The sequence below is a fragment of the Lissotriton helveticus genome, chromosome 8, assembly GCF_964261635.1.
Source record: "Lissotriton helveticus chromosome 8, aLisHel1.1, whole genome shotgun sequence".
Lineage (NCBI taxonomy): Eukaryota > Metazoa > Chordata > Amphibia > Caudata > Salamandridae > Lissotriton > Lissotriton helveticus.
This window is the reverse complement of record NC_136069.1, coordinates 878,747,955-878,774,492: the sequence shown is the minus strand read 5'-3', so window position 1 is coordinate 878,774,492 and position 26,538 is coordinate 878,747,955. Positions and strand designations below refer to the sequence as shown.

General features: G+C 42.1%; 1 protein-coding gene across 1 annotated transcript; it reads right to left on the bottom strand.

Annotated features, from left to right (window-relative positions):
* Positions 1-15,713: 15,713 nt before the first annotated feature.
* On the bottom strand, positions 15,714-26,041 carry LOC144773817 (mitochondrial carrier homolog 1-like). Its single transcript, XM_078658913.1, has 4 exons — positions 25,924-26,041; positions 22,901-23,575; positions 16,154-16,196; positions 15,714-15,831 (listed from the first exon to the last, which is right to left on the bottom strand). Exons 1-4 carry the CDS (start codon positions 26,039-26,041, stop codon positions 15,714-15,716), a joined length of 954 nt encoding a protein of 317 aa, XP_078515039.1.
* Positions 26,042-26,538: the final 497 nt, after the last annotated feature.

Genomic DNA, 26,538 nt, shown 5'->3' with positions numbered 1-26,538 from the left:
AAATAGAGATGGAATTGAAATTTTAAAAATTAAATTTGATGACATTGATGAAATAGAACAAATTTGTCGTTGTTCAGCTAGATTTTTGCTCGTGAAAGACTTATATGTTCGCCGAAAACAGTTTCCTATTTGTTTGGCATATGCGGTGACAATTCATAAGTCTCAAGGTTTAAGTGTAGATAGCGCTTTGGTGAACATTGGAAGTTCTGTGTTTAAAGAGGGTATGGCATATGTGGCATTATCACGAGTCAGAACTTTAGCAGGATTGTACTTGATTGAGTGTGATGAAACAAAGATTTGTGCAGATTTAGATTGTGTAAAAGAATACAATAGGTTAAGAAGAGAGTATGCTCCACATTTGCCTCAATATCCTCTGATTGAAAAACGTGTGCTAGGCCGAAAAAGAAGAAATGAGAGTAATTGCAGTGAGGTATCAGCAAAAAGGCATAAAGTAGATAAAAGTGTTATCGTAAAGAGAAACAAAAAGGATTCTGTTGAAGATGTTGTTGGATTTCAGTTTGAAAACAGTACTGGTGTCAACTGCTATGCTAATGTAGTAGTTAATGTTGTTTTTTTTTCTTCAAAATATACAAAGAGAGATTGTTGAAAATCGGGAACAAACATTGTGCTGTTTATTGAATTCTGTGTTAGAGAAATGTAGTAGTGATAGAGCTCAAATAGAAAGTGTTTCAGAAATTAGAAATCTTCTAGATATATGTTCAGGTCAAAATCAATTTTCACTGAATATTCAGCAGGATTGTCAGGAATTTTTAATGTATATGTTTGATGTATTACAAGATGAAGGAGTAAATATAAAAAATCTATTTGGCCTTTCTTATCAATGGCAACATGACTGTGATAACTGTGCTTCATCAAGTACTACTAGAATAGACTCTGAAAGATTTATATATTTAACTTTACCAGACTGCAAATCAGTGTCTTTCAATAATCTAGTTAAAGCAGCGGATCACAATATGGTGTGTACCCAATGTAAATCTGAAATGCTGTCCACATTATTTCTACAAAATTATGGTCACTATGTTATTTTAATGTTCCAACGATGTAGACCTGATGGAACTAAATTGACAACTTCTATTCAAAATTTCGTGGCTTCTCAGTTTTCGATTTCAGGAAGAACCTTTGCAACTGTAGCTATTATTTTTCATGACGGTCCTTCTACAACATCAGGGCATTACACATGCTATTTAAAAACTTCTAAAGGTTGGACCCAATGTAACGACAATAATTTGACTTTCAAACAACGTTTGCCTTTTGGCTTTATAAATTCATACCTAGTGTTTTTACAGCCAAAATTTAGGTAAAGGTAATTGGCCTATGAAGACGGGAGGAATACTCATATATACTCATACATCTGACACTATTTGGCCAAATGGAAAGGTGCAAGAATGAGTAAAGAGTCATGAGTGAAAAAAAGGAGTATATTACATTTTTGAAAATAGTTCAGATGTTCTTGGAGCTTTTCTTGTAGAAAGTCAATGAAATGGATTTCTAAGTGAACAGCAAAATACTATGTAACGAGAAAAGGACCTCCATGATATACTATTTGGCCTCAAGGAAAAGTAAGTCAATCAAAGATTAGCGTACATTTGTCGTTTGTCAGTATGTAAGGTTTTTTTTAAAACACAATCTTTAAGATTGTGGTTTTTTTTTCCCGCTGTCATATGATGAGTAATTTGAACTCACTGCTTTAAGTGAAATTCAATATATTCTGAGAACAGCAAAAATAAACTATGTAACATGTTGTAGAAATTATTCTATAGTTTGGATTGTGTAAATTAAATTGTATTCCCATTCTCTGACATCCACTCTCCCTCGCTTATCTTTGTTTGCTTCTTACTTTTGACCTCTTCTCTCTATTTTTCGTTCACTACTTCTCTGTACTCAGTGCCTCACTCTACTTGTATTATTTTCACTTGTGTTTATCTACCTTCTATCACTTCTTTTACAACAACTTCACTGCTCCTCTCTCGTCGTTCTTCATCCCATTTCTTTTACTCTGGTTCCGTTACTATCCATCATTTCCTTTTTTTCATTGTCCTTCTCTTTACTTTCATCACCAAATTATTTTTTCTCAGTAGCACTGTTTTAGTCATGTTCTCCTCTCTTTCCTTTTTTTTGCTCACTTACTTTTTTTCTTTTCTCACTCATTGTACTCCACCTCACTCTGTTTTTCTCTTAGCGTGTCTACCTTATAACTTCCTTTGTCCATTTCCTTCAATTGCTGTATATAATTCTGTCTCCCTTCATCCTTTCACTCTATGACTGTTCTTCACTTACTCTCAGTTATCTTCTATTCCTCATTCTTCTAAATGCATCATTAATTAGACTGTTTTCTGTCTCAGTCATTATCTTTTTACTTACTTGTGTTTCCTGATTTAGTTTTGCTAACTAACATTGTTTTAGTATCTTTCTTACTTTCAGTTCATTTCTCTGTACTTCTCTCTCTTTTTCTTAGCGAATCTATATACCTTACTCATTGTAATTTGCTCTCCTTCTATTTCTTTTTCCCTTTTTTTGTCTTTCTAACTTAGTTTATTTCCCTTTCTGTGTTCTTCACTCACTATATTTCTAAATAGAGTGTTATGATGTTTTTAGCTCTTCATTGGTATATTTTAATTTAAAATACATATTTTACTAATTATAACTTATATTTTTTTTCTCTCTTTCACAGATACCAACTGTAGTAAAAAAATTAAAGTTACATTTATTATATGGTAAGTATGACTAAAAAAATGTAGTTTGTTATCACCCTTTGCTTTAAGGTCACTAACATTTTCTCAATCTACCTCACTCCTGTGTTTTTACTCTGCTTCTCTCACTTATTTTTATTTTCCATGTTTACTCCCCTTCCATTATTTACCCTCTCATATTCAACTTCTTTTGATCCCTATTCTTTACTTCACTTACCCTCTGTTCCCTTCCTTTGCTTATTTACTCATTCTCTTTTTCTTAATTATTTACCTTACTCCTACATATATACCTCATCCCTCTCCCAACACATACACACACCTGTAACATACACCCCACACACACACCACACCTACACATCATACACACAAAAAAAACCTCCCACACACACTCCTCAAAAACACACACACATTCCATACACACACATACATTGAACACATATACACCCCACACTCATACACTTCTCACACATATTTCACACACCCTCATCTCTACCCACACCAAAACACTCCACACAACCACACCCACAGACACACCTTACACACCCACACTCCGACCTACACCCACTAACTCCCTGTAAGTCACACACACTGCATTACTTATCTTTTTTTGCTGTTGTACTCAAGCCCATTCAGGTACTGTTCCTTTTACTCTCTTTGTCCTCTCTCTTTGTCACTCACCATGTGTTATCCTAATTTAATATTTCTCCCTCTATCACCCCTCTTTACTTTTACTATGGGTAGCGCACCGGGGAGCGTAACAAGGGGAAAACAAAGAGAAACCGTAAAATAATATTTTAGAGTGCTTTGAGGTAGGGTAGCTGTTGTGTTGTGTGGGTGATTTACTTACTGCACTCCTTCCACTCCTTTTCTCAGTACCTCTGTTCTCACAGTTCTTCATTCCTGTTCACTCAGTCCGTCTATCTTACTGTAATTGTCTCTGTCTCTTCACTCTTTCACTACTTGTTCATTATGCTTTCTCCCTGAAGTTCAAGCACATTACGTTATTTACATTTCTTTGCTGCTTCAATTATTTCCTTTCTGTTACTTCTTCTTTTCTTCTTTTAGTTTTTTTCTCTGTCAATCCACATGTTTTAACTTTATTCGATGTTATCCATCTTATTTCATCCCTCTTTATTTATGCACACTACTTTTTTCTCTCTCGCCTTTTCCAGTGTTATTTAAATCTGGTCCCGTTATTACCTTTTATTTGTACATCATTTTTTCTCTTTCCTTTTAGTCTTTACAGACACTCACATTCTTCATGTGCCTCTGCTTTAGTATTCTTCTTCTCTCTTTCTTTGTTTCACAGCCTTATATTTTTTAAATTTTCTCTCTTACACTTTGTTATATCTTTTACACTGTTTTACTATGTATTACACAGTACATCTGTGTTGCTCTCTCTTGCTGTCTGTCTCTTAACATTACTCTCTCTTTCTCTTTCTCTTATGCTCTCCTTCTCTTGTTTTTTTTTCTTTTTTGTGTGTTGCGCTAACGGGGCGCTCACCGGTGCGCGTACCGGGAAGCGCACCCATGAGAAAAATGAAGTGAAGAGTGCTAAAAATTTTAGTAATTTTTTTAAAATGGGAGGTAGTTCTGAAAAGAACTTTTTTTAATGTTTTTGTTGCTTTATATTTTTTTTATTTTTGTATTTTTTGAACAATTTTATGTTTTTTTTGGTTTATTTGGGGGGGACAACGAAAAACAGGCATTAGAAAGGGCTCAACAGGAGCAAAAAAAAAATCACTTTTTGGGGCGTTTTGAGCACTTGTGATTTTCAAATGCTCTGTTCATTAAAATCACACTCATCTCCCCGTGGCAAAGTAGTCCCCCACAATAAATACACACTAGCTTGATGTGTTAAAAATTGCTCTGGATATTGGGGACCGTCTCCCTCGCCTCTGGTCCTGAAAAACTTTCCTGTGTTGAGGTGGTGGCCACAGGAGTTCGTGGGTTTTCACGGAGGTCACGCACCTCAGCCACGCTGTAATTTATTGGATGCCCCCTTTGCATGTGGCGATGCATAGTATAGTTCCCATAGCTATATTTTTTATCTGTGCCTCGGGACAGAACTTCTTTGCAGATCAGGCATGTGACATGACGGGCATTGACTTTTTTTTGACTTTCTGGGAATGTAAAAAATTGCCAAATGAAACTGTCCTTGTGGTGGGATTTCCGGGGCTGTTCAGGCAAGAATACTCTCTCATGTACCTCCTCTTCCTCTTCTTCCTCCTCTTCCTCAGGGTTGGGAAGGAACTGGGTAGGTGGTCCTTCCTTCCTAGGAGGTGGTGGGGGTGCACCAGCTGCAGCTACTATTGAAGCCATCTCTTAATAATAAAAATAGGTCTTCCTCTCACAAAGTTGAAAGTCAGAGTGAGAAAAAAGGTGGGGGCTTTCATCATTTGGGAAAAAAAATGTTCTAAACCAATGAAAAGTGTTATTTTTAGGTCACATGACCTAGCCTTACATCATTAGGCAACCAAAAGTGAAATGAACCAATAAAAAGTTTTATTAACAAGTCACATGACCTGTTACGCTTACGTTACGCGCTCCGCGCCGCGCCCCGGATCGCTTCCGGGGTGCTGCGCTTCGCGCCTCGGTTCGCGCTACGGAGCACTTCCGGGTGCGCTAACGCGGCGAGTCATAAGACGCATTACGCGGCAACGCGATATGTCGCGCTTACGCGACGCGTCACGATGTTGTTTTCTAACGCGCCAGTTGCGCTAATGGAACGTTTACCGGTTCGCGGACCGGGTCGCGGCACCAAATTGAGCTAACGGGAAGCTACCCGGTGCGCGGACCGGTAGCGAAACAAAAAAATATATATATATATATATATATACATAAAAAAATTATATTAAAATCATATAAAATATATTTTTCGATTAAAAGAAGAATACATTTTACAGCTTTTGATATTTGCTATTAAAAAACCATTGAAATTCACTGAAAAAACCATAGGTTATAGACCATATATAGTTAGGAATTAGCATTTACAAAACCTTGAAAATTCACTGAAAAAACCATAGGTTATAGGCCATATATAGTTAGGAATTAGCATTTTTAAAACCTTATTTTACTCACACAAAACCATTGAAATTCGCATATATAGTTAGTTGTACTAACTATATATTTCGCGCACCCGCAATCCACTGCTGATGATGTCACATATTACATCATTCATGACATGGTCAGTGACATCACTGATGACATCACTGATGACATCTCAAATGACATCACTGATGATATCAATGATATCAACATCCAGTGTCTGTATGTTTCTGTAAAGTTTAAATATGTCTTACATATTGAAGAATGAGTGGATGTATAGGTGTCTGAATGAAGGATTTACAACTGAAATCCAACAAATGCAGCTAACTAGGCACAACCCATGTACAATGTTAAATTGCAAACAACCACAGTAGGAGTAAAGTACTTTAGAAAGGAGGGCATTGTTTCTCACAGTAGTGCTTAAAGCAACAGTCATTAAATTTAACATTAACATAATTTCCATGGTGCACTGATCCACCAAAAATACACTGCAGTCTGAAGGAAAGAAAAAATACAGTAAAATGCTGACAATTGCATCGTGAAATTTGCAGAGTTCATCTTATGTGTTTTTGTTTGGTTTTGAACAAGGGACCTTCGAGATGCCGGTCCCCCAAACATATTTTCAGTTATGCTCCCATGATGTCATTGGGCATATCAAATCCTTACATAGTTAATAAGTTAATATATTTTCAAAGAAAGAAACTAAGGTTGAACTGTAGTTATACTTAGGAAAATGTTATGTATTCTCTTTATACAAACCAAACTTAAAATATACAAGCATTATAAATTCTTACATTTTAGTTATACCTTAATCTTATCATCTACACACTACCTTCAGATTGCTATAATTTGCCACCTCCATACATAGTGTTGTCACATCACTCGCCACACTAGATTAACTATAACTCGTGCCTTATTAAAGAACTGGTTATACTCTTGCATATTTCATCCATTACACCATGTGAAATCATAGCATTTATAATGACAATTATGACATCGCAAATCCTACTATTTGTGAGAACACAGTGCATGATAAAGTAGCGAGTTATAGGTAATGTAGTGTGGTGAGTCAGGTGACAACACTGTATAGGGAAGTGCTCAACATATAGTAATTTGAAATTGCTGTGTAAATTATCAATATAAGGTATAAGTTTAGAATTTCTAAAATTTGCGTATTTTGTTATTTTTGTATAGAAAGAATAAATAAAGTTACAATAATTTATAGGTGATGCGTAAAATAGAAAATTATGGTATAACTATAACTTAGGAACTTGTAATGACACCAAAATTGCTGGAGGGCTGTGACTCTAAAGCACACAACACCCTGTGACAGAGGAGGCGGGGGCGGGGGCTTACATGCCAGGAGGGAAGCTTTTAAGCCCAAGGCTGGAGGGCTGTGGCTAGAGCCTGCAACTCCCGGTGACAGAGGAGGTGGCGGATTAGTCTAGTGCACCAGATGGGAGATTTTTAAGCCCAGGACCAAGCCTGTGGTGCAGAATGAGCCCAGGCATGTACCTCGGGGAATATTGGGCCAAGAACAGGTCCATCTATGGCCACCCCTACTTTCTTTGGTATCTTTTTTGTTTTTCTTTTTAGAAGCATCTGGTGGCTTGTGGATGGGTGTTAAAACCTGTGATGGTGAACCTTAAGTCATCTACCCCTTGCTGTACCTCCCTTCCCACTCGGACTTGGCTTTGGAATAAAAACACAATTATGGGATTTCTGACTACTGCAGTAGTGGCTATCACTGAAGAAATCACCACAGTGGAAGAGGAACTGTATGTACATGCAAAGGTATCTCTAGCAGACCTAAACTCTTTTGCAGATACTCATATGGAGGATCTTGCATGTAGAAAAAATAGAAGGGGAGCAGGAACTGAAATCAATCCTGTTGGCTTAAAGAAGGCACTACCCTTATGACTTGCATGATGGTGCATCAACCACAGAATAAGGTGGGAACACTTAGTAATACTTCACCCCACAACATTGATCTGCTATCCCTAAAAAAAAAGAGGGAGCTGCCTTCCAGCTGCTCAAGGGAAAGGAACAGACCTGAAGGGGCTTTGTGTAAAGTAAAGAGTGCCTCAAATCAAATGAAGAAACCTGAGGGAGAGCCTAAAACTGTAGCTTCAATAAATCTGGAGGTTATAGCAGACAAACTGTCTAGTAGGATAGAAGATATTTTTAAATCACAACTGGAAAATGCCTTTCTAGACTCACGCAAGCCGGGCCGAAGAGGCTGAAATGCCAGAAACCGGTCCCCGGTAGCTTGTCTCCTTTCTGGTGAAGAATTGGCTTGGTAGTTTGGTCTGCCCTGTTCCCATGATGCACTGGGCCAGGGACAGACTAATTTGCATATAGCCAGGTTCTGAGCTGGGATGGGGCAGTGAGATAAATAACGGTGATGGATCAAGCCCTGATCTTTGGACTGGGTAAGAGTGGTCTGCTTAATTCAGACACTCTGTTCATCACCACCCCCTTTTCTGAATCGTTTTTGGCCACTACAGGTGTGGCAGGGTATACTCAGACATGAGTCCCTTTCTCACTGCTCCATCAGGATTCAAGCAAGCCGGGCCGAAGAGGCTGAAATGCCAGAAACCGGTCCCCGGTAGCTTGTCTCCTTTCTGGTGAAGAATTGGCTTGGTAGTTTGGTCTGCCCTGTTCCCATGATGCACTGGGCCAGGGACAGACTAATTTGCATATAGCCATGTTCTGAGCTGGGATGGGGCAGTGAGATAAATAACGGTGATGGATCAAGCCCTGATCTTTGGACTGGGTAAGAGTGGTCTGCTTAATTCAGACACTCTGTTCATCACCACCCCCTTTTCTGAATCGTTATTGGCCACTACAGGTGTGGCAGGGTATACTCAGACGTGAGTCCCTTTCTCACTGCTCCATCAGGATTCAAGCAAGCCGGGCCGAAGAGGCTGAAATGCCAGAAACCGGTCCCCGGTAGCTTGTCTCCTTTCTGGTGAAGAATTGGCTTGGTAGTTTGGTCTGCCCTGTTCCCATGATGCACTGGGCCAGGGACAGACTAATTTGCATATAGCCAGGTTCTGAGCTGGGATGGGGCAGTGAGATAAATAACGGTGATGGATCAAGCCCTGATCTTTGGACTGGGTAAGAGTGGTCTGCTTAATTCAGACACTCTGTTCATCACCACCCCCTTTTCTGAATCGTTTTTGGCCACTACAGGTGTGGCAGGGTATACTCAGACATGAGTCCCTTTCTCACTGCTCCATCAGGATTCAAGCAAGCCGGGCCGAAGAGGCTGAAATGCCAGAAACTGGTCCCCGGTAGCTTGTCTCCTTTCTGGTGAAGAATTGGCTTGGTAGTTTGGTCTGCCCTGTTCCCATGATGCACTGGGCCAGGGACAGACTAATTTGCATATAGCCAGGTTCTGAGCTGGGATGGGGCAGTGAGATAAATAACGGTGATGGATCAAGCCCTGATCTTTGGACTGGGTAAGAGTGGTCTGCTTAATTCAGACACTCTGTTCATCACCACCCCCTTTTCTGAATCGTTTTTGGCCACTACAGGTGTGGCAGGGTATACTCAGACATGAGTCCCTTTCTCACTGCTACATCAGGATTCAAGCAAGCCGGGCCGAAGAGGCTGAAATGCCAGAAACCGGCCCCCGGTAGCTTGTCTCCTTTCTGGTGAAGAATTGGCTTGGTAGTTTGGTCTGCCCTGTTCCCATGATGCACTGGGCCAGGGACAGACTAATTTGCATATAGCCAGGTTCTGAGCTGGGATGGGGCAGTGAGATAAATAACGGTGATGGATCAAGCCCTGATCTTTGGACTGGGTAAGAGTGGTCTGCTTAATTCAGACACTCTGTTCATCACCACCCCCTTTTCTGAATCGTTTTTGGCCACTACATGTGTTGCAGGGTATACTCAGACATGAGTCCCTTTCTCACTGCTCCATCAGGATTCAAGCAAGCCGGGCCGAAGAGGCTGAAATGCCAGAAACCGGTCCCCGGTAGCTTGTCTCCTTTCTGGTGAAGAATTGGCTTGGTAGTTTGGTCTGCCCTGTTCCCATGATGCACTGGGCCAGGGACAGACTAATTTGCATATAGCCAGGTTCTGAGCTGGGATGGGGCAGTGAGATAAATAACGGTGATGGATCAAGCCCTGATCTTTGGACTGGGTAAGAGTGGTCTGCTTAATTCAGACACTCTGTTCATCACCACCCCCTTTTCTGAATCGTTTTTGGCCACTACAGGTGTGGCAGGGTATACTCAGACATGAGTCCCTTTCTCACTGCTCCATCAGGATTCAAGCAAGCCGGGCCGAAGAGGCTGAAATGCCAGAAACCGGTCCCCGGTAGCTTGTCTCCTTTCTGGTGAAGAATTGGCTTGGTAGTTTGGTCTGCCCTGTTCCCATGATGCACTGGGCCAGGGACAGACTAATTTGCATATAGCCAGGTTCTGAGCTGGGATGGGGCAGTGAGATAAATAACGGTGATGGATCAAGCCCTGATCTTTGGACTGGGTAAGAGTGGTCTGCTTAATTCAGACACTCTGTTCATCACCACCCCCTTTTCTGAATCGTTTCTAGACTCACGGCAATTGTAAAAATGTTTGCTAACCTCATGTTTTGGGGTCTCCGCATCCTTCAAATCATGGTTGAATTACATCATCTAATTCTGTGATGAAACTAAGTGGGAGTGTGGTATGGAAAATGACCTCGAAATTCTGGGTTGCCAAGAAAGACCAGTAGAATCTATCAGCCCTTTTAAAGCACCTTGCACTTTTACCGTAATGAAGACAATTAATCTACCAGGTCCAAGTTGTCACTTAGCCATCCTGGCTTCTCTTGAGGGACCTCTTTGTGTTGCTCCAATCTTGTCCGACAGTTCGGTAGGGAATACCGATAATCAGATAAACAGGCAAGACCATCATAGAGTATGGTCGATAGTTTGCACCTTTAATTTGCCGCTGGAGGGGACTCCTTTCATTGTGCTTCCAGGGAATGTTCAGCCCTTACGGGACGGATCATTGGAAGACTTTACCTAGTTAATTAATTTACGCATTGCCTTAGCTCTTATATGGGAGTAGGCGTGCGATTAGCAACTCTATTATCCTGGTTCAACGTAATATTTGGATTGGCCTTACTCATAAAAGATGGGAGGGATACTGTGTGGTTATGAATTTTAGGCAGAAGAGGGTGTCAGTGTGATATCTGGCCGATGTGCATAGATATCAACCGCTATTGGGTTCCTTCCATTAGTTTTTTTTAATTCTCTTCACTTGGAAGCAAGAGTGTGTCACTCAGAAAACCCATCTGTGTCTGAGGTGCCCATTCCTGCCACTGCCCACCCTGATTGATTAGTAAACCCCACAGGTGTTTCTAATAGACAGATTTCTAACCATTTTGACCCTTTCAGTTCAATGGCAGATGTTGACTGACTAGTGAGTGACTTGTTATCTACCACCCCACCCCCAGTCAATTTTCATAATTTAATTTTCAGTTGTCCCCTTGCACAGCATCTGATTGCTTTATATAGACTGCTCGAGATGCAATGAAGCAGAGACCTGTCTCAGTGCTGAAAAATATTAATGGGGGACTTTAATCTACACCCATGCTGAAGCCACTGTTTTGTTTCAGAGTCTCAGTTGTCATTCTCTCAGGATTTCAAGTCTCATTTTGAACTCTGTAAATTGGTGTATTTTTAAAATGTGTTTGTTTCTGAATTTAATTTGATCTCCTCACTTGATATGTTTGATTTGAGGGATCTTAACTCATTTTGTCCCACATTTGTGGGAAGGGGTAGTTCGGCATTCATCGATTTTATTTTAGTCTCAGGCAATTTGTTTTGCGATTTAGAAAGTATGAAGGTCCATACTTTGGGCTTTAATGATCACCAACCCCATAATTCTGAGATTGTGATGGTCCCTACCTTTAGAAGGGGACACCTTTAGCTCCAATACTGTAGATATCATAACAAATAGCCAAAGGCAATGGTCAAAAGTGGTCCTGACTGAGGTATATGTATATTAATGGGTTGGTTGTTCCCAAGAACTGGAATTAGGCATGAGAGGCTCCAATAATGACATGGAGATTATAGGAGCTTTTGCTGTTATTGCAAAGGTGATCAACTCTTTGTTTGTCACTTCCACCCCAGGGGGCCACCCTGTAATCCAGAGATGGTTTGATAGGCAGTATACTATGGCCCATAGAGCTTGTACCAAGCATTGAGAAGCAATCCCCAAGATAAAAACGTGCTTGCTAGTCACAGGAGGGATTATAAAGCCCAAATCCTTAGGAGAAAAAGGATGAGGCAATGCAGGATTTACCTGTAGCATCTGAGTTGAAAAAAAAAATGCTGAATTTTGGGCGGTCATTAACACCCCCTAATGCCTTAGATAAGGATTCCGGCATGTCCCACTTTCCACCAGATGCATGAGTGACTCACTTTGAAGCTATTTATAGTCCAGTTTCTGAAACTAACAGCAAGTCAAAAGTGTTTTCCTACCTTGTCAGTGGATACAGAGGAGGTAAATAAAGCAATTATGACCCTTTCAAGAAATAAAGCCCCAGGCCCTGATGAGATTCTGGCTGATCTCCTTTTGAGTGATCCAGTTTTATGGTCCCCACTCCTGTCCTACGTCATTACTGCGGCAGTGAGGGTGGGCTCACTAAAGTCCTTGTCTACCTCAGTCATCATCCTCATCTTTAGAAAAGAGCGAAGCAGCAGCTTCTCATTGTTATCGCCCCGTTTCTTAAATAGATACAGTTGTAAAAGTAGTGGGAAGGGTAATCCTTAATAGAATCTTACTGTGGAAAACAAGGTCCTCTTTAACCTGCAGTTTGGTTTTAGACAAGGCCTTTGCAGAAGTAACCAATGTCTAAATCTACACTTTATTGCAAGTAAATATGTGATTGCTGGTTCTCGGCATCTTTACCTAGATTTCATGGACCTCACCTTCACAGGGTGGATTGGGCCAAGCAATGGGCAATTGAGTGGTCAAATGAAGTGGTTCGGAAATTGTGTGTTTTTAAGAGATCTGTACCAAATTATATCTGCAATGGTGAGATACAGCATGTCCTTTAAAGTGAGTTAGTGAATGTGACAGGGATGTATCCCAGCCCCTTTACTTTTCACTTTATATATTATCAAGCTGGAATCAGCCCTACTTTTGGAATTCAGACTCCCCGCGGGAGGAGTCAAGTTTTATTCCAACTCTTTTGTATGTTGGGGATGCAGTCCTATTACCTAGGACCTCTTAAGGTCTCCAATTAGTCATAGATTATTTCGTCACTTTTATGACAGATCTAGACTTTTTCATAAATTACAGAAAATCATATGCTATGATGATGAACCCTAAGCTCAAGAAATTGATGTAGGTTTCTGCTCATGGACATGTATTTCAGAAGAGTTCTTTCCGTTCCTCCATTATGTTGAGCAAGAACCTTTCCTTAAAGAGGAGAATTGGGGCCATATTTGGGTTTGCAACCAAGATGGGCAAAAAAATCCTGGATATTACGACAAAATTGTATCAGTCAAAGGACATGGCAGTGGCTATTTGTGGAGGAGATGTTTGGGGGTACATGGGCTCTGACCAGCTGTAAGTCAGTGACGATAAATTTTGCAGAAGCCTGTTGGGAGCCCCACAGTGCACTCCCTCTTATATTGTTCATTAGGAATTGGGCTTACCCTATTTGAATTATATTTTTGGGCTGTGTCCCTTTCTTAGATGGCTCACTATACAGACCAGACCAGAGTGTGAATTAAATAGATTGGTCCTGAAGGATTGGCTTTTTCTCGAGAGGTGTCACTTGATCCCCTGATTGCAGTATGTGAGCACTTGCTGAGCTCTGATAGGGAGAAGTGAGTTTTTTTGCAAACCCAGATAAGATTGTGAATATGGTTATTTTGTGTATATGCACACATTACATTAGATAAAGGGATGCACTCAGAGAACAGAAGGGTTGGCCAAACCCACAGTCAGAGCATATGCCATGTCGAAAACAAATACTTATTGGAGCCATAACTGGGGTTGGTTCAAATTCTTTATTATTGGTTTTTGTTAATCCATTTTAGGTTAAATATGGTCTATCATCTACTGTGGATTATAGAACCAAATAAATAACCTGACCCTTGTGGCTACAATGGCATCTCTTTTCAATATTCTATGCACTTTATTATGTTTTGTAGACATTATAAAAAACCTACATAAATCATTCTTGTCCTTCTGTTAAAGAGGTACATTGCGAATTCGAGCCAACTGAAAAGGTATGATTGGCTGGATGGAACCTGAACAGAAAGTTACGACAGCCATTGTATCGATCAGGAACAGTTCCCCGGGCTGAAAATTTCTGTGGAAGCTAAGATGAGAGGTCAGGGTGGAGGTACTCTGAACCAATGTTTGAGAAATGGGGGTGTTAGTGACATAAGTTATGTGTCCAAAATTGATGTTTTAAATCGCTTGCGATATTCCAGGCCACACATCCCCCAGTTTGGCCCCCAGTGTACCATTGTGGGGACATCACAAATATTACTGCAACATCGTGAATATTGATGAAAATTAAATGCACTTGCTGGTCACTGTCACAGACTCATGTATGTACTCAAAATCACTCAGACACTTATACAACCATTAACATACCTACTTACACACTTATACGTCCAGTCACATACCCACTCAGATATTCATACACCCTCTCACATACCCATTTAGGTACTCATGCGCCCACTTACAGACTCACTCTGAGAGTGATGCACCCATGTACCATGTACAGACCCACTCATCAACTCACATACCTACTTAGAGTCCCACTCATAGACTTATGCACACAGTCTTATACCCATTTGGAGACTCTTACACCCACTCAGAGACCCACCTGGGCAGTAATGTACCCACTCACAGACCCACTCAGATACTCATATACCCACTTACAGACTCACTCAGAGAGTCGCATACCCATGTATAGACCCACTCAGAGATTCACACACCCCCTATAGACTCACTCGGATGAACACACACCCACTCAGACACCCATTCAAAGACTTATGCATCAACTCACAGACCCACCCAGATTCTCACCCTCCCAGTCACAGATCCTCTCAGACACTCATACATGTACTCATTCACTCACCCACTCAAAGACTTATGCTCTCATTCAGAGACCCGTTGAAACACTTGTACACTCACTCACAGATTCACTCAAACATTCTCTCCAGACCCACTCAGATATTCACACACCCATACAGTCATGCAGACACCCACTCAGAGACCCACTTAGAGGCGTATGCACCCAGTCACTCATACTCTCAGAGACTCGTGCACCCATTCAGAGTTGCATTCAGAGACCCACACACTCATTCACAGAACCACTCAGACACTCATGTTCCCAGTGATACACCCAGTGAGAGACTTATGCACTCAGTCACAACCCCACTCAGACACTCATTCAGCCACTTACTTACCCACTGAGACATGCACTTAGACACTTATATATCTACTCACAGATCCAGTCTGACAGTCATATACTTACTTTCAAATGCACGAAGGTACTCATGCACCTGCTGACTGAGAATCTCATGCAACCAAAGCACAGATCCATTGAGACACAGAAGTACCAGTTCATAGAGGCAGTCACGCAGTTCATTATAGAACCATTGATAAATTGATGCACCGTCTCACGGATCCCCTGAAATACTTAAACAGTGAATGAGAGACTTACTGATACCAATTATCAGTTGTTTTTATTCTTAATACTATTTATGATTGCAATGTCATACATAAGTGAAAGTTATAGAATTGTCTAGTATCTCTTTGACTGGCCACACAGCTAAAACTTGTGTTATTTCCTGACTGCAGTTCGTTGTACAGGTCATGTTAGAATGGTACCTTGCGATCAAGTTTCATTAAGTCATAAAGTCACTCAGAGTTTCTTGCACAGGTCCATCCATGGACTCTCAACATTTCATCGCTAAAACCAGGAATCAATGCAGAGAAAGGCAAGCGCCTGAAGACGTTTGGCGGAAGAAGAGACTGGAGCCTCGAAATAAGTGTTCCCGGGAAGAAAGTTGTTTCCAACAACGGGTCCATGATGTATAAACTAGGTGTGGGCGGAATTTGCAGAATCGTGTTATGCAAATCTCCGCGAAACGGTAAAAAATCTCTGCGAACACGCAGAAATTCCGCAAACACGCGGAATTGCTAGTACACGATGCTTTTTTACTGTTCACAATCGCTGGTTGCATGCTTGGGGGGAAATATCTAATGAATACGCATTTGCGAATGCGAACTAACAAAAAATATTGCGAATTCGCAGAAAGCAGAAATTTGGGTAATTTCGCGTTCTCCGTGGAACACTAAATTACCCAAATTCCGCAAATTCTGCGAGCAGGGCGGAATTTACCGCCCAGGCCTAGTATGAACTGGAGAATATGGAGGGAGACCAGCAGCAAGGCCACAATTATTTACTTGTAACCAAAAACAAGAGAAAGTCAGTCTGTTGTCATGACAGATGGTCTGAAAGGCTCCCAGCAAACTTTCACCAGATGCATTCAACCCGCCCACTGCTAGGCTAGAGAAAAGTCTCCATCAGCCCACCAACTTGGCGGAGCATCGTCATATGGAAGACTAAGAGAGGAAAGGTCAGGCACAACCTTATGCCACGTTGCGGCTGACGTAGGTCTGTGCTCGGCCGAATGCTCTCACTATTCTAAGCCAAAGCAGTTATTGCAGGCAGGATACAGTTGATGGAGTGCAGTGCTCGTGAGATATAAGTGAAGTTAAAAATGGCTATGGTGACAAAAAATAAAGTTTATTGGGTATTGTCCGCATGTCATGGGATAAAAATTGATCGCCTGATAGTGTAGAACAAATTTACTATCTCCTGGCGAGTAGTGAGGTCGACATGTTTCAGCCGTGAGGCTACTTTGCCCGGCTTTCTTCAGGACCTAAAATTTGTTGAAAAATGCTACTGCAAGGAAAGCAATCAAAATGTGAAGATATACACAGTGATTTGTACAAGATAAGAAAAGAAATCAGTGGTGTATTACCACCCTACCCGACATGATTCTCATGTATGTGTAGGTGAGACCGTTTCCTTCTTTCCTGAAACACAGAAAAGCTGTTGTAAGTGCCAGGGTGAAACTGAATCAAGTGAAAAGACAACTAGGAGTTTACAGAATCAAATAAGTCAAGAGAAGTGGATTATAAGTTTATAATCGACTATGCCAGTTCATTATTGTAACTTTTTCTGGCATCTAAATGAATTTTTTACATTATGTTAGTACTCACCCAGCTTTCTGTGGGAGTGTGCCTCACCTCAACCGGCAACTGCTCGTCGATGGAGGCCCCGCTCTATTCGTGGACAAAACAGATATAGGAGGTGAATGTCTCATCCTCCTTGTATCAAATGTTTAGTCTTTATAAATTCGAAAATCAAAAAAACCTTAAACAACAGAATTAAAACATGGCGCTCTACACCAAGGCTGATCATTCGGCTGGCAATTAGCATGATGTAATCAACTTATATTCGATAATAGTAAGATCCAAAGGTTTATCAGTTACTACTGATATGATTATTTAAATGCTCTGTCTATTAACCAATATTGTTTATTAATGTAGAGGGACTAGGTCATGGGAAACAAAAATACATCTCATGTCTGTCTTTAATGAATTTAGCACCAATTGTACATAGAATCTATTTCAATATTAAGCGTTCTCTTAGGTATTTAACTCAGAGCTTGAACATGCGGTTATTATAACTTAAGGCCTATTGGGCAGGCAGGACGACACTCAACATACAGCGTCCAGATGGGGGCCTCTTACCTGTCCGTCGGTACCACGTTCCCGTCCTCGAGCAGTGAGGGAGGTACCGACGGCAGGCGAAGCACTTCCTTATATACTAATGGTGATTGGATGATTAATCCTAGTTGGCAACTCAGCCAATCGTAGATGCGTTTGCTGTGATGGAGCGTTACCCGGTAGTTAGTAATTAAGGCTCACCGCGGGCATCTATTGGTTTGTGTTAAACTACTCTGTAAACGCATGCGCTGAGTAGGGACGCTCAATGATATGAAAGAGCGAGCGCGAGGCGGCTACAGCGCATGCGTATACAAGAGTCCTCACCCTACTGCACATGCGCATTTGGCACAGGTGACGGCAGAGACAGCACTGGTTCAGATCGCAGTAGCGCCGCAAGAAAGGGTGTGCTAGTAAACAAAACTCATCATATTACGTGCTACGGTACTATGTGAAATGCCAAACTGTATAGAACTAGTCGTGTTGGCCCATAATAACGTTGAATAGGCAAATGGACTAAGTGAGTGTCTCAGAAGTTTATGGCAAAAATCGGTGCCCACTATTGTCATAATTTCACTCGGTTTATAAAGCCTTGATACATTTCAGAAATTAGACAGAGGAGTGGAAATCACTACTCTGTTGTCAGTAGGTATCGTAAATAACCCACTGGGTTGGTTACCTATAACGTTGGTGATAAATCGGCAGGCTGTATATTACACTCTCCACCCACTAACCCTGAAGTAGGAGGAATGCAAAACCTAAGGTTGTATGTGAGCGTGTCAGACAAATTGGTTGTATGTATAACAAAGTGCTCGCGCCTGGTGTCACCAAGTAGGGAATAGGTTATTTAAATGATGTCATGTCTCAGTAGTGTCTGAACATACTTGCTGATTACATTAATGCGCCAGCTGCATGGTGCAACTTTGGATTACATGGATACCCACGGAATGTTGTCATTCAGACCTGCTGTGTCTGTTTTCAGCTTGAAAATACATTTCTGCTCCTTGATGAAAAGAAACCTTGATACATCAGTCACATGTTTAGGAATATGTGGATGTTCCAAAATCACCCACCTCATTTCGTCTGCATGGTGTTTAAGGAGTAAGAAATGGTTTGTCAAGCACGTTGACTGTTTGTTACGATGGATGGTACTCTTATGTTCACTGATGCGCAACTTAATTTTGCGAGTCGTATGGCCAATGTATCTCAAGGCACAGGGACATGTAATCATGTAGATCACATGGTCTTTGTTGCAATTAGTGTGACGCTTGAGAATCCACGGGCGATTAGTGCCGATATCTATGGATACTGTTTTAGTGGTCTGTGGGCACACACTACAGGAACCACAAGGGTGGTGTCCACACAGGAGGGAGCCCCCAGATGGTGTTAGTGTCCTGACTTGATGTTTGTCTTGGCCGGGTGTGTACAAGACTGTCGCGTAGACTTGGGCCTCTCTTAAATGCAAACAATGGTGGCGGAATGTTCTCAGTTGCAATATTTAAAATACGCCAGTGTCTGCGTATTGTTTTCTGGACTTGATTGGACCATGTACAGAAGGTGTTTACAAATGTCAATCTTTCAATTTTGGTTTTCACGGTCTTGTGTTCCAATAAAGCATCACGATTGACATTAGAAGCTCTCTTCCAGGCTCTGCACACTAACCTCTTGGGATAATGGCGAACCTGTAATTGTGTAGAGAGTTCTTGGGCATGCTTATCAAAAAGTGCTGTGGTTGAACAATTCCTCCGCACCCTCAAGAACTGTCCTACAGGGAGGTTGTCACGAAGGGCTCGGGGACGATGGCTGTCATATGTTAGCAAGGAGTTTCTTGACATGGGTTTCTTAAATAGCTCACATTGGATTTGTCCATCTGAGACAAAAATGGAAATGTCTAAAAATGATAGTCGGGAGTCGCTATGTTCCATGGTAAATCTCAGGAAAGGGTTCTGCTGGTTGAGCCATTCGTGGAACATACTGATTTCAGTAGCAGTTCCACGCCACACTACCAACACGTCATCAATGTATCTCTTCCACAGCAACACCTGATGGAGATACGGGTTGCTGTGGTTGAGAATACATTTCTGTTCGAAAAGATGGATGTAAAGGTTAGCAAGACTGGGTGCAAATACACTCCCCATCGAGGTCCCTGAGATTTGCAAAAAGATCTTGTCCTCAAACTCAAAGACATTTTCCATCATGGCTATTCTTGCGCACTCCATGATAAAATGAACTGGAGTGATTTTTTCAAGGTCACGGGATTCAATCAGGTCCCTGATGGAGTCTAGAGTATCTTGCTGGGGGATACAAGTGTATAAAGACTCCACATCAAAGCTTGCTAACAAATCAGTAGATGGATCGAATTCAATATCTGGTAGCAGACGCAGTAAGTCGGCTGTATCCTTCAGGTAGGTCGGCATTTCAATCACAAGTGGACGTAAAAAGAAATCAACGAACGTTGATAATGGCTCCAATAGTGAGCCTATCCCAGAGATGATTGGGCGCCCTGGGGGCGGACGTTGAGCTTTGTGTATCTTAGGGAGGCAGTAAAAGTAGGGCATGACAGGATGGGTGGTTATTAAGTATCTCACCTCATGTGGTGTGATCCATGCCTCAGCTTCTGCCTCTTCAACAAGTTGTTTGATCTCCAGAAGTAATCTAGGAGTGGGGTCGGTGTCGAGTAGTCGGTAAGATTTAATGTCTGCCAATTGTCTATGGCACTCGGCCCGATATGCATCAGAGTCGAGCAGGACAGTAGCTCCCCCTTTGTCCGCTAGCTTAATAATGATAGAGTCATCCTTCACCAGATCTCGAAGTGTACGTCTATCCACAAATCACTCCTACTGGAATTGCACAGTGTTGTTATGTCGTGGATCACTGCCTTCTCAAAGGTAGTGGCCTGGGAAGGGACTTGGTGTCCTAGAGGGTTAACACTGGATTTGGGACGTAGGCCTGTATTACTTGACCCTGACTCTTGTGAATTCACTTCATTGTCCTTGTTCTTGAAAAAGAAATGCAACCGAATCTTCCTAAAGAAGCCTTCTAGTTCGCATCGGAGTTTGAAAGAGTCTCCTGTGTGAGTTGGAACATATCCTAAACCCTTGTTCAGAATCCTGCATTCGTTCTCTGTCAATACACGTGAGCTGAGGTTGACCACTAGGTCCGCTATTCCACTAGTTGGTTGGGTGCCTGCTGTTGTAAGCCTCACCTGCTCCTCGTGTTGGGGAATGATTGATCTGCTTCCCAATGTACTGTTGGTGTTGCCCTCCTTTTTCCTCGACTGCGGCCTCGGCCCTGACCTAAAAAAGACTGGTCTTGGAAAAATTGTTGGGGAGGATAGGGTTGCATGTGTGGAGCAAATGGAGGGGGTTGATATCCCCACGGGCCTGGTGGCCACCATTGGCCTTGGTTTGGATAATAACCCTGCATGCCACGCCTCCTGTTCGATCGGCGTGCCATACCTCTACCTCTTATCTGGGGCCAACACGACTAGTTCTATGCAGTTTGGCATTTCATATAGTACCGTAACACGTAATATGATGAGTTTTGTTTACTAGCACACCCTTTTTTGCAGCGCTACTGCGATCTGAACCAGTGCTGTCTCTGCCGTCACCTGTGCCAAATGCGCATGTGCAGTAGGGTGAGGACTCTTGTATACGCATGCGCTGTAGCCGCCTCTCGCTCGCTCTTTCATATCATTGAGCGTCCCTACTCAGCTCATGCGTTTACAGAGTAGTTTAACACAAACCAATAGATGCCCGCGGTGAGCCTTAATTACTAACTACCGGGTAACGCTCCATCACAGCAAACGCATCTACAATTGGCTGAGTTGCCAACTAGGATTAATCATCCAATCACCATTAGTATATAAGGAAGTGCTTCGCCTGCCTTCGGTACCTCTCTCACTGCTTGAGGACGGGAACGAGGTACCGACGGACAGGTAAGAGGCCCCCATCTGGACGCTGTATGTTGAGTATCGTCCTGCCTGCCCAATAGGCCTTAAGTTATAATAACCGCATGTGCAAGCTCTGAGTTAAATACCTAAGAGAACGCTTAATATTGAAATAGATTCTATGTACAATTGGTGCTAAATTCATTAAAGACAGACATGAGATGTATTTTTGTTTCCCATGACCTAGTCCCTCTACATTAATAAACAGTATTGGTTAATAGACAGAGCATTTAAATAATCATATCAGCAGTAACTGATAAACCTTTGGATCTTACTATCATCGAATATAAGTTAATTACATCATGCTAATTGCCAGCCGAATGATCAGCCTTGGTGTAGAGCGCCATGTTTTAATTCTGTTGTTTAAGTTTTTTTTTATTTTCAAATTTATAAAGACTAAACATTTGATACAAGGAGGATGAGACATTAACCTCCTATATCTGTTTTGTCCACGAATAGAGAGGGGCCTCCATCTCCGAGCAGTTGCCAGTTGAGGTGAGGCACACTCCCACAGAAAGCTGGGTGAGTACTAACATAATGTAAAAAATTCCTTTAGATGCCAGAAAAAGTTACAATAATGAACTGGCATAGTCGATTATAAACTTATAATCCACTTCTCTTGACTTATTTGATTCTGTAAACTCCTAGTTGTCTTTTCACTTGATTCAGTTTCACCCTGGCACTTACAACAGCTTTTCTGTGTTTCAGGAAAGAAGGAAACGGTCTCACCTACACATACATGAGAATCATGTCGGGTAGGGTGGTAATGCACCACTGATTTCTTTTCTTATCTTGTACAAATCACTGTGTATATCTTCACATTTTGATTGCTTTCCTTGCAGTAGCATTTTTTCAACTAATTTTAGGTCCTGAAGAAAGCCTGGCAAAGGGACCTCACGGCTGAAACATGTCAACCTCGCTACTCGCCAGGAGATAGTAAATTTGTTCTACACTATCAGGCGATCGATTTTTATCCCATGACATACGGACAATACCCAATAAACTTTATTTTTTGTCCCCATAGCCAGTTTTAACTTCACTTATATCTCACGAGCACTGCACTCCATCAACTGTATCCTGCCTGCAATAACTGCTTTGGCTTAGAATAGTGAGAGCATTCGGCCGAGCACAGACCTACGTCAGCCCCAACGCGGCATAAGGTTGTGCCTGACCTTTCCTCTCGTACTCTTCCATATGACGATGCTCCGCCAAGTGGGTGGGCTGATGGAGACTTTTCTCTAGCCTACCAGTGGGCGGGTTGAATGCATCTGGTGAACGTTTGCTGGGAGCCTTTCAGACCATCTGTCATGACAACAGACTGACTTTCTCTCGTTTTTGGTTACAAGTTTTACATTGGGGTTTTTGAGCAAAGTTGGTCTAAAAACCACCCCACAGACCCTCCAACACACTTTTTATCTTTTTCACAATTATTTACTGCCATGAGATCTCCAACTAAAAATAATGGATATGTCAGCAGATTCACAGCAATCCCCATCACAAACTTCCTGTAGCTACGGGTCACAAATGCTTGGATAAAGTTGTCATCTACAGTGTATGCGTTGATGAAGTGGGACAGGAGAATACAGCACCACCAGAAAATCACCTCTCCCAATATATGAGGAACCAAACCGTGGAAGAATCCCATTATTCTCTCTTCTTTATAAATAGCTGAAATGAACCCGAACACACCACTGTACTTTACTTCCCGGCCTATAAATTGCACCATGCAGTGCACAGAGATAACATGCAGGGGATGTGAAATAATCCTGGACAAACACTGGACCATCATCTCACTAGAGCTCTCTTTCACAACCTTTCTGAGTGATATTTTCACATCATCTTTATTAGAAACATGCTCCAAATCTTCCCACGGATAGGCCTTCTTTAAGGCCCCACGGGAGATGGTTGATAGTGTGCTGGAGATAATGCGAGGGGTCAGTCCCCGGAACAGTCCATGATTTCCATCCACTTCCACAATATATCTAGCATAGATAGAATACCCTGGCAGGTATGAGACTTTCCTCTCCAGATGGTTCCTCCCGAAAGATGCAGGAGTAGGTTCATGACCCACCTGTATGAGGACCTTGACATAGAGTAGAGCAGAGGTCTTCTAACTTTTGAAGGTTGAGCCCCCCAGATGAATTTTTTTAAATGTCGGGCCCCACCCACCACCTGACAGAAATTTCTGGAATCTGGTACACTACATAATCGACCGCCACCCACATATCCCGGGCCATATCCGGCAAATAATGTTCAAAACAATGAGTGTTTCCTCCTCGATGAATTCCCTCACTACCACTCACCAACAATGCACCTCATCTCTCTATAGCACCTTTCTGGCAAACATATAATTGTTTTTATAGTGCTACTCATAGTTTCATCATACTCAGGGGCATATGTACAAGCCCCTATAGACACCACACCGTCACTTTTTACGACGTTGTGGTGGCGATACGGGCATTGCCGTATTTACAAGGCAGAGTTAAGCCACTTAACTTGGCTTAACGCTGCCTTGTAAATAAGGCCCCTTTTCATGCTATGCGTAGCGTGAAAGGGTGGGCAGTGGGTGTTGCGGTGGGTGTTCCACTGCAACAGGCACTGATTTTGATGTTGCGCCCTATTTACAAGGGCAGCGTAAAAAGTGAGGCAGCGTTAAAATTCAGAACAGGGGAAACCTGGTCTTAAGCTGGCAAAACTAGGAGAAATGCATTATTTCGCCTCATTTTTGCTTCATCCATGTGTGCTGCCTTGTGCAGCACACATGGAAAAAGCAAAATGCCTTGTATTTGTAATGTTAAAAAATCCATTTTGTGATTTCTGTGTGTGCTGCATTAAGCAGCACACATGAAAGTGGGGCAAATGGCATTTAAAGATTGTTTATGTACAGGAAGGTCCTCCTCCTGTACATAAACAATCTTTTCCCTGCACCCAGACACCCTTCCACTAGGGTGCAATGGTGTCTACATTGGCGCTACACTGCTAAGTGTAGCGCCAGCGCAGGGGAAACGCAAGGCTGCACCATAGTGTTGTAAATATGGTGCAGCCTTCTTTTTCTGAAGTGGCGGAGAGAGGCATTAACCCATGGCTGCGAACGCCTCACTCCGCAACTTCCTTGAACATATGCCTCTCAGTTCTTTGATCTGCATTGTACACCTTCTTTGTAGCAGGCACATTAACCCTCTGTGTTTTGAGGGTGGCAGGAGGGCTCATGTGAGTGCACAGTGAGGTATGCGACAGTGTGAGAGGAGGGTAAGTGGAGTGACTGCAGGGTGAGGTGACCATATGATTTTGGGTGTGCATGTTAGTGCAGAGTGGGACTAATGAATGCATGGTTAGTGATGGGCTTGTTTAAGTGAGATTGCAGATTGAGCAGTGAGGGGGACAGGTGAATGAAGTGTCACATGAGTTCAGGGTTGGTAGTGTCTTGTGTGGCTGCAGGTTGAGGTTCAGGGAAAACCAGGCAAGTGCATTGTGAGAGCAGAGTGATCACTGAGTGCAGGGTAAATGGTGTGAGTGCATGGGGGTCAGTGTGAGGGAATTGTGATCACTGTGAGTGCAGGGTGAGCATGAAAGTGAAGGGCGAGAATGAGGAGCAAGTTGACTGAATGCAGGGTGCATTCCCAAACACTTGCAGTAACTCAGCTCGCTATTGAAGGCAGCACAGGATTTCAGGAATGTTAAACTATTGCTATTGCAATTATGGCATTAACCAGGGATCAAGGGTGGAGGAAATAAATAATGGGCTGATCTTGCAACAAAATTCCAGTTTTATGATTAGGGTTGCCAGCTAATTAATTTGATGTCCCACATGGTACAATAAAAAGCAGTCACCTAAAGCTCTATTTTCGGCACTTATCTGTGCATACTCTGAACAGCAAATATAAATAGAAAGCACTTTGAAATGTGGTTTAGGGCTGCTTGAATGATATGACTGATAATAAAAGGGAATAAAGACAGAAAAGTAACATAAATGAATACATACTTCTTTATAACTCATATTTAGTGTCAAGAGAAGCAAGTTGCAGGCTGTTTAAACTCCTGACTGGGATTTGTCTTTTGGCAACTTAAAACCCTTTTAGCCCAGTGATCATTGCTCCTGCTGGTGTAATTTAAAAAGCAACATTGTCGCCTTTCTGGGAAGAGCTGTCCCTCCCTGGACGGGGTTAAATTCCGAGAGCTGAAATGCTTCAGCTGCAGTGGGAGGCAGGAAGCCTTCCCTGCTAAAACTGAAAGCAAGTAACAGACATTCATTTCATCTGCAGTGTGAGGCAAGGAGTCTCCTCTGCTATGAGTATTTCACAGGTCTTTAAAAGACCTTTTTCTTGTTAATGAGGCTTTGATGGCTTTCACCCCTTCTTAGGGCCCCTGCAGCTCCACTCTGCTGTTTGTTCGAATCAGTAGAGGACAAAGGTGTCGCGCCCCACAGATTGAAGAACTCTGGAGTAGAGGATGAGGTAGCGCCGTCGCGGCTGCTCCCATTAGAAGATATAGGGAGTCGGTAGCCTCGAAGGTGCACTGATCAGATTCCTCTTGCCCACTCGCCCGCGCTGCCCCGGACGCAGCCATCGATACCACAACCACTTACTAATACAGTGATGCATGCAGTCACAGATTCCACTGAAAAAGTTAACACTGTTTTGTAGAGATATTAAAGTAATTATATATGCTATTATAGAGTCTTTTAGATAGTAACGTGTTTAGTGTGTTGGTTATTATCTATTTTGGAGTTATCCAGTTTGTATGTGGTGGTGGTAATTAAAAGTCTGCTCTTGTTTTATCATTTCCTGACATATTCGCTGTGATCGCAGCTACCGATATCATTGCGGCACCTGGAATCATCGCAAAAATGGGAAATCGGGTTTAAAGATAGTTTTTATACACACTCCCTAGATAAGTATGATTTTAAACAGTGCAATAGTAAACCCCTAGGGGGTCATTAGGAAAGTCCGCCCGCCACCCTAAAGTGAAATGGGACCGCCCGTCATAAGGGCGGGGGTCCCTTGGGGGCCATTAGGTTGTGCCGCCACAATGGTGGGCGCATCCTGCATTCCTGACATTGTGCA

Coding starts and splice junctions, on each gene's coding strand:
- LOC144773817 (XM_078658913.1), bottom strand. CDS start 26,041: ATGGCTGCGTCCGGGGCAGCGCGGGCGAGTGGGCAAGAGGAATCTGAT. Junction 16,197..22,900: donor TCTCATGGCAGTAAATAATT/GTGAAAAAGATA, acceptor TTTGGTTACAAG/TAAATAATTGTGGCCTTGCT. Junction 15,832..16,153: donor GGTCTCCCTCCATATTCTCC/AGTTCATACTAG, acceptor CCGCCCACACCT/AGTTTATACATCATGGACCC.